The 14,217-nt window shown below is 38.1% G+C and overlaps 1 protein-coding gene across 2 annotated transcripts in view; it reads left to right on the top strand.

Moving 5' to 3' along the window:
• Nucleotides 1–14,217, top strand: part of CTU2 (cytosolic thiouridylase subunit 2) — a 753,975-nt gene that overhangs the window by 99,756 nt on the left and 640,002 nt on the right. For both annotated transcript variants that reach the window (XM_044081705.1, XM_044081704.1), the window contains exon 6: nt 9,718–9,827. In XM_044081705.1, the coding sequence (XP_043937640.1) occupies nt 9,718–9,827 (110 nt within the window). The remainder of the gene's footprint in view (nt 1–9,717; nt 9,828–14,217) is intronic.

The raw sequence follows: 14,217 nt of genomic DNA, 5'->3' as shown, positions 1-14,217 counted from the left end.
GTCTATGCAAACTGTTAAAGACTTCTTACAAGTGCAGCCACCAAGATTCAGTAGACACTGGCCTACAAAAAATTGGTCCTTTCCTGTGTCAGACAGAGCTCAAAGGGGCAAATCCAGATGCCCAAAGGGTTCCAGATACCAGGCGCAAGATTCATGTACAGGTCAAAGCAATGGGGCGCATCTATCTCCAAATCAGGGAGAGATGAAGCGAAACCTACACAAAACAGTCCCAATGACTTCCCTCTGCCTACACCAAGCACTTATCTTTTGACAGCACCCTTAGGGGGAAAATTAGCACTTTTTGCTCAAAATTGGCAGTTAATAACCCAGGACAAGTGGGTACTAAACATAGTATCACAGGGATACAGATTCCATTTCTACACTCTGCTAATGGCAAACGGTTGGCCAGATCTGCCCAAAAATCAATGGGCAGAGGCACAGAAACAGGTTACGTCCCTCATGGATATGGGGGCCATTTAATCAGTACCAGAACAGGAAAAAGGACAAGGTTTTTACTCGACTGTTCTTGGTACCCAGAAAGGACAAGGCCTGGTGGCCAATACTGGATTTATCAATTTTGACGACATTCCAAAATTCAAAATGCTGATTTTGCAGCAGCTTCTGCCCATGCTGGGCAAGAATGCTTGGCTGGTGACATTAGACCTAAAAGAGGCATACCTGCATGTCCCAATAAGACAATCATGCAGAAGATACCTCAGATTCAAGGCTGGCTTAATGCATTACCAATTCTCTGCACTGCCCTTTGGCTTATCTACTGCGCCCAGGGTCTTTACTAAGTGCCTGGCACCAGTAATTGCATTTTGCAGACTATACAAATATATCCTTACTTGGACGACTGTCTCATTCAAGCAGAGAACAAGGACACTCTTCTTCGACACCTGGCGTTTGTGAAAAGGCTTCTAACGTGCCTAGGGTACACTATAAATGAAAAGAAATCACAACTGGTACCCTCTCAACAGATAACATTCCTGGGTGCAAGCTTGAATACAACTGCCCAGATGGCTTACCTTACACCAGAGAAACAAAGGCAACTGACTACTTACTTCATACTGATGGCAACAAAAACCCAGTCTTCTGCAAGACTTAATTCTGCAAGCTCTGGGCTTCATGGCATCCTGCATCCTACTAATTCCATATGAGGAAACTTCAATGGTACCTAAAAAGTTTATGGAGTCAACATTCACACAGTCTGGAAACAATGATTCCTCTCATTCCCTGCCTTCAACAGGAGTTTCTATGTTGGGCAAAGGCCTGTCACCAAAACATGGGACGGCCCTTCACTCTACCCTCTGCCAGCCAAACCTTAACAACAGACGCATCAGATTATGCCTGGGGGGCCCGCATGGCAGGAAGATGCATTCAGGGCATATGGGCACCAAAACACATGCATCTACTTATCAACCAGAAAGAGATGCTAGCTGTTCAAAATGCCCTAACAGCCTTCAAGGACTTACTTCATCCAGGACAACTACTGATAAAGACGGACAACACCACAGTCATGTGGTATATAAACAAGCAAGGGGGGCACACACTCATACCCCCTTTGCAAATTAGCCATGGCACTGTGGGACACAGCTTTGACCTACCAAATACATCTTCAAGTTCAATTCCTGCCAGGAAAACAAAACACTCTGGCAGACAATTTAAGCAGAAACCTTATGGATCCTCACAAGTGGAAACTAAATCCACAAATCTTCAGCATGATAACAGACAAATGGGTGAGCCCAGACATAGATCTATTTGCCTCTCCTCAAAATTATCAACTGAAAAGATTCTGCACAGGGACTTATCACAGACAAGCATGGAAAGTGGACACCCAGTCCTTCAGTTGGAAAAACCTATCAGTTTACGCCTTTCCTCCTCTACCTCTTCTACCCAAGGTCCTCCTAAAAGTCAGACAAGAGAAGCCAAAGATGATATTAATTGCCCCGGACTGGCCCCGCCAATACTGGTACCCAGTCCTAAGGAACTTGTCTCAATAAAGTTTGGACCTTGCCTCAAACACCACAACTAGTGTCCCAGCAAAACAATCAGATCCTGCACAATCAACTACAGACTCTAAACCTGGCAGCATGGCTAATTATGTAATCATACAAACAGCACCTCTCAGTAAAGCTGTGATGGATGTCATTTTGGAAGCCAGAAGGCCTAGTACTGGAAAATCTTATGCTGACAAATGGAAGAGATTCTGTGCTTGGAATCAAGCACAACAACTGATACAGCAGAACAAAATATTCCTCAGGTATTACAATACTTAACTGAGATGCTTGACAAAGGCCTATCTTTCTCATCAATCAAAATCCATGCCTCTGCCATTTCGGCTCATTACAACACAGAGCCACCAATCTTTTCTCATCCTTTACTAAAGCAGTGTCTTAGAGGAGCCAAAAATGTAAGGCCTCCTAGCAGATCACCATTACCTGCATGGGACCTCAATTATGTGTTGGAAAAACTCACCCTGCCTCCATTTGAACCACCTGCTACTGCTGATATAAAGTTTTTATCATGGAAGACCACTCTGCTACTAGTAATTACTTCAGCAAGAAGAGTTTCAGAGCTACAGGCCCTCATGGCTGTAGAGCCTTTTGTCATATTTTACCCGGACTGGGTGTCTCTGAGGACAAATCCTATTTTCATGCCTAAAGTGGTTTCCAGTGTGGCTCTTAACCAAATTCATCTGCCAACTTTTTATCCAAATCCACAGAACAAAGGGGAGAGAATTCTGCATTTCTTGGACGTTCACAGACAGCTAAGATTCTACTTGAGCAGGACTAAAGCTCTAAGAGAAACTGAGCAATTACTAGTGTCATATTCTGCAGGATCAGAAGGAAAGGCTATTTTAAAGCAGACAGTTTCAAAGTGGATAAGCCACTGCATCCGTTTCTGATACTTACACCATGGTAAACCTGTGCCCAAGGGTATTAGGTCACATTCCACCAGAGCTGCAGCTACTTCAGCAGCCTTTCTCAGTGGAGTACCAACCAAAGACATTCTAGAGGCTGCTACTTGGAGTTCTGTTCACACCCTTACAAAGCATTACCATTTGCCTCTCTACTTAAGTCCAGGGCAGATTTTGCCACTGCAGTGCTGCAGGGCCTTATAGCTGCACCTAATGCTGTTTAGCTCCAGCCTCCCAACCATAGCTTTGGGATTCTACCCAAATGTAATGACTGCAACAGTGAAACACGAAGAACATAGTACAGTTGTGTACACTTACCATAAATGTATATGTTCAAGTGTGTTCACTGTTGCAGTCCAGGTTACCCTCCCGCCATCCCCTTGTCATTCTGAAGTTTATCTTTCCTTCACTATCTTCTACAACCTATGTGGTGTATTTGCTTGTAGATGAAGGTAAACTTTATATTGATGCATGTATTTATATATATATATATATATATATATATATATATATATATATAATATTGCTACCTTTTTGGGGGCACCTGACATCGGAGGCAAGAAAAACTAAAGAAAATGGTGTCTGCTGCATGTTTTATACCCCCGACGACCTGACGTCATGGAAGAGAAGACAGCAACCGACGCAGGACCCAAGACTTTGGAATTCAGGCCGACTGAGGGCAACCTTCCAGCAGATTACCCAAATGTAATGACTGCAACAGTGAATACACCCGAACATCTACATTTATGGTAAGTGTACACAACTGTACTTTCTTTAATTTATTATTAAATATATTTAAACCTTTCATTGTGGCTGACCTGTGTAGAGGTATTTAAGTTTTTAGAGTACTTGCGTATTTATTTGGTGACAGTGTAGGCCACTCCTAATAGCCTTGCTCTTGGTCAAACTACCATTTGTGTTAATATTAATATTACACAGTAAGATTGAACACCCTTTGCTAAGGGCCTTAAAGTAGTTGATAAGGAGATGGCTGGTGGCAGTCATAACTACCTTATAGTGTGGGGGGAAAAAGGGGGCATAGCTAGTAAACCTCTGCCAGCCTTTCCCAGTTAGGTGTGTATGTATAAATCAAACCTCAAAGAATGTGTGTGTCAGCTACTTGGGCAGGGACATGAAGCACTGGTTGGACAGAGAGGGTGCTGGAGGTCTTGGCTTGGCCACTCAGCTGAGATCTCAGTTGTATAGCCATGCCAGTGGGGAATCTTATTGGGGTCTGCAGAAAGAGGGAGAAACCAGCCAAGTACTGACTGTGGTCTCTGTGTGCTCTTAAAGGAAACTGAACTTGATGCAGAGAGCTGCATCTGGAAATAGTGTGTGTATACCTTGTAATCCTCCCAGTTTACATCCCCCACTGTTGCCAGTGCTGAGGATTGAGGCTCCTTGATTACTGGTCCAGTGGTGGGGCTTCACATAACGTACATTCAGAATTTTTTTTTTTAAACATATACATTTGGTCAGCCAGAAGAACATTGTTTGATTTAAACATCTTGGATAAATCAAAGTAGTAATAAAGAAAAAAAAATACAGAATTACAGCTAGTCATGCTGGCATATACAAGAATGTAATTTTGAAGAATGGTAATTTACAATTATTTACAAAACTTCAGCCAGTCATGCTAGCACAGATAACATTATCTAATATTCTTACACCAATAAATCATGTCGACAAAATTTATCCATCTCGTTCACCCTCCCATTAAAATAAAATTATCTTACTAAACATACCAAAACACTTTGCATTGATGCGGGATGGACAGATGTCCACTAATCTCAGAGTGAGATTTTAAACTCTACTAAGCCCTGTAATAGAACTGCAACTCCTATACCTACCCTTTGGTGCTGTCACTCTGCAGCAAAATCCCTAGTCTTAAAAGGACTTGAGGGATAAAATAATGGATGGTATTCCAAAATAAGAGTAGCTCAGGCAGGTAAACTTGGAGACCAGCAAAATTTAAAGACAGCAACAAAACCACTCAAGGAGAACGCCGAAGCATATAAATCAAATTCATCTAACAATCTTTCCCACAATTTACCTCATTGGGCTAATAAAGAAAAACAGGAGAATACATCACTTCAGTTTAAATAGCTTAAAAAAATTGTACTATGTCAATTAAATTCAAAACGTCTTAAAAGAAACAGTGTCATGTTGAACACATTTTAAACAAAGACTTAATACTGTAGCCACAGTTTAAACCTATTGGCTGATGTGCTGTAGGAATAGACATCCATTTATATTCTAAATTCTCTGTTCTAGTACTATCTTCACCTCTTTCATTTTCTTGTATAACAGAGACCCTAACAAAATGATTTTCTCTCTTATCAGAGATATGCTTCTATAAAGCATTATTTTTTTTTTTATTATTATTATTTCAGATAACTGCCCCACCATTCATCCTTTTACTTCTCCAGTATAAAATGAAAAATAAGTCACACAATTAGCAATGCAAATCACATTTTTGTATCACAATTGGCAGGGATACAAAAATAGATCTACTTTATTTCTGGATATACCAATGATTCATATTTATAAATATACTGACAAAATGACAATTATAGCAAGGCCTTATACCCATTCTGTTAGTTTTATTATATCTACACTGAGTAGATTTATACTCTTTATAGCATAATTTGTTTCAAGTTTTTCACTTTTTTGTATGTGAACTTCTGGATATTGGTTATGTCTTTCAGGCCAACTATATTTTTTAACATGCCAGTTCTTAATTACCTGTTCCATGGCCTTTTTTTTATTCATTCCTACCTTCTCCTGTTTCTTTGATTATCCACATTATTCCGATTCTATATTATTGGCTGTATGGCTATAGTTTTTAATATTAAAAACGTGTTTCTCTGTACCCTTACTTTATTGCATAACAGTTTCTCTCACTTGTTTAATGCTTTCAGCATTATATCCCCTTGCTTCATATTCTGTCCCTATCCTGTTTGGTCCCTAAAACCGTTATTTGCTTTCAATCTGGAACACCTATGCATTTGATTTTTACCATTCTTAAATTGAAAAGGGGGTGCATGCTAGATCTATGTAAATACCTATTCTTTAATAGTTTTTCTGTGTATATAAGTTTTCATAGACCACATAGTCTGTCTATTTGAATGTCTAAAAAATACTATTGTCTGAGAGAGTTTTCTTAAAAAAAAAAACAAACTCATTGATTTAAGTTAAATAACCCAGAAATTCATCTAATTCCTCTTATGCCCCCTCTGGTCTTCAATGGAATGGCAAAAAAAAATCAGTTGAGCTCCCTTTATCTATTGGCATTGAATATTGATACAGAAAGAAGAACGCAGGAACTGCACTTTACGATCCTGCCCCCTAACCCCTTTCGCCCAGTGTGGCTGCCCCCTTTCTCCAACGCATGCTTTGCTTTTGTTTTAATACAGCCATTTAATATTGCTAACCTTCCTGGACAAACAGTAATAACTTTGTATACTGTATTATAATTCACCTTGTACAGTATTATGCTTCCAAAACATAAGTCATTACCCATAGAGCTTATGATCTTACCTCCTCATACTTGCTTTAACTGCCTTTTCTGTTTTATATTGTTTAAATGTGTATTTAATAAACTTTTGTCATATTTTAACTGCCACACAATTGACACACAGCAGTTCTTTTTTTTTTTTTTTTTTCAGTTCCTTTTTATTAGGGTTATATCAAAACCAAATGAAGACAAGAAAACGATATAACAGAGAATAAAACAATAACATACAATATACAGACCTACAAACATAAAACCTATATACATTAGATAACCTATATACAGTTCTCATCTATATCAAGCTATGCAGCATACAGAAATATACGTTACAATCATGTCAGAATGAGTTCAAATATCATTTTCCAAGTGTCTTTCTGGGTCCTTTTTTTCCTCATGGAATACCATAAATATTTATGAGCCAGGAGTTGTTTACTAGCTGTTTGCTTGAATCCATCCCATGTTATTTTGGACCTGTCTTTCCAATTTAATGTGATGTAGTATTTTATTAGCATAAATGTTGTAACTAGAATGTGCGTGTGATTATTCTTCATTCCTGTAGGAGGTACATGTAAGAGGGCAAATTTCCAGGATTGACACACAGCAGTTCTGCTTTCATATCTTGTACTGCTTATATTTTTTGTCCTTTTCCTTAATGTACTTTACTTTTTTTTGCATTAGTTTGTCTTTCAAGACATTTTATTCTTTTTCCTTCATTCTGCTTATTTTATGCATCTTTTCCCTATCTTTAGTTTTTTTTGTTCATACAACCAGGCATTCTTCATCCATCTGCAGAAACATATTTCCCCCATCCCCCTCTTCAGCTAAAGCAGGTATTCTTGATTTACCAATGAACTCTGGTTGCACAGTTTGTTCCATATTTTCATTTTGAACATTTTCAGTTTAAATATTTTCATTTTCTTTAACACAGTTACACCACCAGTGTACATTGTATTTGTAATACCTGCAATATGACCTACAGTTTTTAGTTGTATGGTCAGCCTGTCCACACACATTGCATCATATTTTTGGACATTCATTACTCAAATGATCTTCTGTAGCACAAAAAAATTAGGCTGTCCCAGATTTCTAACATTTACTTTGTGTCCATTAAATGTAATTACACATGGAATATGTTTCACAGTATTCTCATTTTCTTGCAATGTTACCCATATTTCCCATCCCCCAATCCACATTTTTCTTTCATAATATAAGTTGTCCATATAGTGCACAGACTGACATGTATAGAAAAAATAGTCCTTAATGTCCAAAATGAGCCGTTAGTCTCTTTTTTTTATTCATTCCTACCTTCTCCTGTTTCTTTGAGTCAATGTCATGCACAAATGTGTCCAATAATTCCAATGTCTCAAAAGTCAGATTACAAAACTGTTCCTTTCTAAATGAATTAAGGAGCAAATTTGTGATATAGTAAGTCTTAATGGTTCAATTAGATTATCCCAACTAATATATCTGTCAGTGGTCAAATCCTTTTTGAAAAAAATGTTTACTGTAAGCCATCTTTTCTGCTTAAAACCACTACTCTGCTCTTCTGACTATAGCAGCCGCCACCACAGCATATGCTCTCTTTATAGGATATCTCCTTCCACTTCCTGTAACTGAGCGCACTGGTGTTTGAGGTTCACCTTCCTACTGTACAAGATCTTGCAAACTGCTGGTTCTCCCTCAGTCATTCTCCTGGACCAGTTTAGCAGCTTGTAATTATGGAATGACAGCACTGTCCTTTGGTTCATCTTCCTTTATCAGATGATATAAAACAGAGTTTCCAAACCTCTTTCTGCAAGTGCTGTAACCATAGGCTCCTGTCTCTTCTCCTCCGCAACTACTGTGACAGCAGGCAAATTTGCTCTTTCCTTCCCATACACAACTGCTTTTGTCAGCATTTTTTCACAAATTGTTCTTTGTCTGATGCATCTTGCAGCATTACTCATGCTCCTCACTTATTCATGTTGCCACCTACTGGCTTGCAAACAGGAAAAAAGTAAGAGGTGCTCCCCTGGCATTATATATGTTAACTTACATTTTTATCAGTTTGAGAGATTAAACTGAGGCCCCATCTGCTTGAGCTGGTATTATCTCAGGTGGATATAAAACATCCCATGGCAGTTATTCAAAAGAGTGGAAGTTCCCTGGTACCCCGGTCCAATTTCACCTGGTCAGTATGAATACCACTTCAGGTCTCCCCTTGAGAGGCCACTGGCCTCGTGGGACTATCACAGTCAACAAAGTGTAAATAAATATATTTCATTATTGCCTTTTCCTACTGCTTACAGGGATGTTTCCAAGTAATATCACCTGTAGACTGGAATAGAGTGATGATCATTAAATCTAAATGCCACTCGGGGTTTGACCTGCTTAGGGATAACTATAGTTCACGCTCCATTATAGCTGGTTGGGAGCCCTTCTTTTCACAAGATTCCTTGGAAGACCTGCTGAATAACTGATACCTTTTCCTGTGGGATTTTGTACATGCAGCTGAGCTACCAACAAGTTACACATAATGGGCCTCAGTATAACGTCTTAGCCAAAGGAGGGCAGACTCTAATGCAATCCCCCACCAATGCTGTACTGCAGTTTCAGTAATGAAAATTTACTCTAAGCACTTGGGGTGAGAATAGAACTACCATTCAGTTTAAAGGCAAGTATATAATTAGAAGATCTGTTTCTGATCAATAGTAGTAGTGCCGTCACCACCACCTTAGTCTTTTTTATTAGACCAGAATAAAGTTATAGGGTGATGATCATTGATGTTTGGTCACTGTACAGTTAGTGTGTGTGTGTGTGTGTGTTTCTTTTTTATTGTTGTTGTTTTTTTGTAATAACTACATCAATTCAAGAGTGGCTTGGTAAGTGTAGGTTGCATCATGTGACCTCATTTACATGAAAGGATAGACCAAAGGCTGATGAGACTTAACCGTTGCAGTTATAGATGAACTGGCAAACCTACAAATTGCCCAGAGGGGTGTGTCTGCCTGTCTGGACAACCCTGCTTGTACATGTGTATGTCAATACTCTTGATGATGTGCAATTTGAACTGCACATATTTGCTATGAGATCAAAAATTCGTAATTGTATATTCATATGTAGTGAGATTCGAATCAGTGCGGTATTTATTTATTTATTTTTTGGTCAAGTTTGAGTGGCTTTTTTTGAAATTGTCCTGTAACATTTGCAGTTCAGTCATGTACCTTGTCAATATATGCTAGTGGACAGAAAATGTTTTAAGATGGGAAGACCTAATGCACACATTCTCTTTGTTTTATTCCAGAGGGAGGTTTGACTTCACAAAGTCTGGAAGATAGACAAGATGTACTTTTCCAGTTAGAATCAGTGTTTAAAGCATCAGGTTTCCCTTATTATATCCTCAGTTTAGAGGAGGTAAGAAACTAATTTATCCAAGAAAACTACTGACTTTCTTTTCTCAAGGTAAGCATGTGCTAAGTGGTCTTGTCTAGCAGCATTTGGGTACTTGTCAGTACTGTGTAACCTGATAGGAAGTGTAAAAATGAACATGCTGTAGTTCACCTCTTACTCACTTTTTATTTGATGCAATCCTCTTGTTCCAAACAGGTTTTCTTATTGCACCAGGTATTACCTCTGTGTCTCACAACATTGGTTCACCAGCTTCCTCTCAAACAGGATGTTTAAAGTCTAGAAAGGTGACTTTTCCTCACTGTCCTAACCACTCACCAAGAGTGTACCCCCAAGGTTCTGTACTGTCCCCATTCTTATTTCTCACTTCATCAACCCACTGCCCTGATTCAACCCTCCCTAATCATGTATGCAGATGATATGGTACTCTACAAAAAAAATCTCCTATGACCATTAAAAAGATCTAGAAAACTGCATTAATTTACTTTCCCAGTGGCATACCCAACACCAACTGATCCTTAACACACCACTAAAAGGACAGCCATGAGTTTTGGCACTAGGTGATCATTTTCTTCAGTTAGTGGCAGATCATCTGCAACAGTAATGAACATATAAAAACCAGTCCACAGATTTAAGTATCTAGGAGTGTTCTGTAGAAGTTCTGTTATTTAAAAGAATGAAAGCACTTAATAAAAGTAAGTGTGTAGATTCCAGTCCCTACATTTTGTTCATATCCTTTTTTGTTTGTATTGTTAACTGTTGACAAAGGAGTTGAGTGTTTTTTTGTTTTACTTAGGAATGTGGCTTGATTAGTCACTAAACCTTCTTCAAATTAAGACAATAATGTCTGAAATCAACACCCTATTGTTCTTGGCAAGTAAAATGTCCCACTTTCTGTCACCCAAAAGAAGAAGGTCATTGGGAAAGGTTTGTAGCCCAGCTTGCTTATTACCTCCCCATTATAGGAAATAGCTTAAATAAAACCCTTTCTGCTCAACACATTGCCCCTAGTAGCATCTAGTTTTATTTCTCTAGTGCTACCCCAGACAGAGCACCACCATTGTGTCCTGTGTAACACGGAATGGTTACTTGTAACACAAACGTGCACATTATTTTTCTCATTATAACATATAAACTATTCAATAATGAAACATTTAAATTTCTTCACTAGTTAACTTACAAATTGTACAACTGCTTAGATCTTACACTCTCAGTCATTCCTGTCTTTCCCTAAACTTCATGGGACAAACTCCATACCACCAGCCATTTCTTGTCAATTATGACACCACAAGCCTGGAATCATTGCCCTCTCACCTAAAATACATATCACCCTTCAAGAATTTCAGATTCTATTTAAAAAAAAATGTCTTAGTAAACAAAACAAGCTGTCTGTGATTGCTTGAACCACAGGCTTATAACATTATCTTTACCACACACTGATCCTATAGCTCACGACAGTCATATACACACCCCCAGCCTTTCTTCCCCTTTCCTTTCCTGACTAATCTTCATTTCCCTCCCTTTCCTTCAACTTCCTGTCTTCCCCCTTGTTTTATGTTTAAGTATAATGTACAGTCCTTAAGACATTGACTAATTTCCACATTTGTTTTTTTAATTTGTTAATTGTAACAAATAAGAATTCTTCTGGATGGACACTTTTTTTACAGTTATTATTGATATATATATTTTTTTAATTCTTTTTGCATTTTATATTTTGTAGCACTGTTTTTCTTGCCTTGGGCAGAGATTTAAAAAAGTCCACAGAGATTTGTGTTTTATCTTGGTTAACAAAGATAAATACAGTTAAAAATTATTACCATTATCTGAAAGGGAACCTGTCATTTTGTCAGAGGCAGCTAAGTTGAATGTAAATCAACCAAAATGTTTCACTGAAAACACTTTAGACAGTAGTGGAAATTTCCTTTTTCCTCCACTGTTAACCTCTGAGTAGGTATATTTAACTTTGAGGGTGTAGAGATGTTTTCGGCTAAATGTTTTTGGTCAATTTGCACTTGAAGCAGCTACTGTCGATCTATAAACATGAATTCATCTAAAAGCATATCAGATGTTAAGGTTCAGTTAGCTTAAATATATTCAGCCTTTTATGTGAGCATGGATGCTGTTAAGAAATTGAGCATTAATGACATCTTCCATCTGACTTGCCTTATCTTGGCTGCACCATATGTCTTGTAGCATTTATTACTAAATTTATTCCCCTTTTTCCAAACTGACTACTGTAATGGAAGCTTAAAAGTAATCTATATATGATAATGAATTGGGATTTACTGAACTCTATTTTGAAGAATGTGACAACAATTAAAAAATTTGTGTGTGTGTCTATACACACACACAGATGTATATGGGTCTCTGTCATAACACTGAAACTCATAAGATCAAACCCATTTCACTGAAAACATTCTCAACAAGAAATATCTTCTTAAAACATGTTATCCTTAGAACACACACACACACACATATGTGTATGTGTGTGTATATATATATATATATATATATATATATATATATATGTGTGTGTATATATATATATATATATATATATATATATATATATATATATATATATATATATATACACACACACACACACACACACACACGTGCATACACACATATATACACACACACACACACACATATATATATATATATATATAAAATATACGCGTGCACACACACACACACACACACACACACACACACACACACACACACACACACACACACACTGGATCAGAACCACACATGGCAGAAAGGTTATCTGGCACAGCAGCTGAGTTGGATTATTGGCCACGGACCAGTGGGATCAATGAGCCCATTGGCTTGGACTCTGTGAGTAACACTAATGGTATTGAAATATTGAGTACTTCCCGGTGCATGACCAAGAAGGGCATGAATAAGGGCTTATTATGTCTTAATGTGAATCCCTTGTTGTGTCTTGACTTAAATACAGAAACTAACCATTGCCCTTAGAACCATTTGGATCACAGTGCTTTTATATGCAGCACCAGCGACCTTGACAACAGCCTGTTTGACTTAGAGACTTCAGTGGCAACGCCTCCATTTGGAGACATGCCTTCACTATAGGATTGTTCCTAGAGGCCTACGGATTTTGGCTATGCCTACACAGGACATTCTTTTTATTTTAGGGTAATATAGAGCACAGGCAACAACAAGAGAGGGGGAGATGTTAACAGTTTAGTAAAGAAGCAGAAATGTGCTGGATATTTAACATACTATCCAAATCTACTGAAGGAATGGCAGAAACTTAACCTAGAAACAAGTTTTGTGTATATGAAGCTTCTGATTAAGTATTTTGAACCAAGGGAACAAGAGTTGATTGATTACATTGAGCAGAACAGCAGGCAATAGAAGGTACTTTTACTACTGATTTTCATGTTGACAAAAATTCATGACATATATTTAAAAGTGTCTGTCTTTGATAATAAGATAGAACAAGAAAGTTGAGAAAACTACAAAGAGACTATGCTGATTTTTGCAAAGGGGAAATATTTGCATGGAAAAAGTATGTACCTGAAGGGGTGAGGAGACAAATGTCTGCATGGGTGAATGAGCACATAGAATATAACTTACAAACTGAGTTGCATGGTGAGGTTCAGACTCACCCTGGAAACTCTCACATTTCTGTGAGAGAGACTGACAGTGGTAGATACCACTCTAAAAGAACAGCAACAGAATAAATATCCTGGAGTGTCAGGTGCTGGAGCGAGACCTAAGACAGCTATTGTTTCTAATACTGTTTCTAAAACATTTTATTCCTGCACTGCCCCTCCAAGTGAGGGAAGTATAGAAGGGGAAAGAAAGAAGGTCTCTGAGATGAGGGAGAAAGAGGGGGAGACATCCCCTTGGAAGACAGGACAGTCCAACATTAACATCAGCCTGTGAAGAGACATTCATTTTTAACCTACCAAATTGTAACTTGCTGAAACATGTTAAAGTTTTGAATAAAGGTTTACAGTTTGTTCCAGCTGTTAAATCAAAAAAAAAGTGGATGTTCTGTTGAGCCATAGATTGTTTGGCAGGGAAGTAATGTTAAAAAATATGTATAAAAATTCTGTGGACACTGAGCTTTGCCTGTTTCGAAAACCGAGTGTGTTTGTAACTCAGTACAACGCTGTTTTAGATATTTTTATTATTGTATGTAAGAGAGAGATCTCCACTTTGCATGGAGAATCTGGATGTCATTTTTATAATGTTACATTTTTATAATGTTACTCAGGAGGAGAGGGTGGCACTGAAAGATCTTCACGATGACCCCGAACTTGTTATAAGACCGGCAAATAAGGGGGGAGGGATAGTGCTCATGGACAGGGCATATTACTCCCAGAAAATTAAAGCTCTCTTAGAGAATGATGAT

The sequence above is a fragment of the Protopterus annectens genome, chromosome 8.part1 (assembly GCF_019279795.1).
Source record: "Protopterus annectens isolate FY-2018-M chromosome 8.part1, PAN1.0, whole genome shotgun sequence".
Classification (NCBI taxonomy): Eukaryota; Metazoa; Chordata; order Ceratodontiformes; family Protopteridae; genus Protopterus; species Protopterus annectens.
This window is presented reverse-complemented; position numbering and strand designations above follow the sequence as displayed.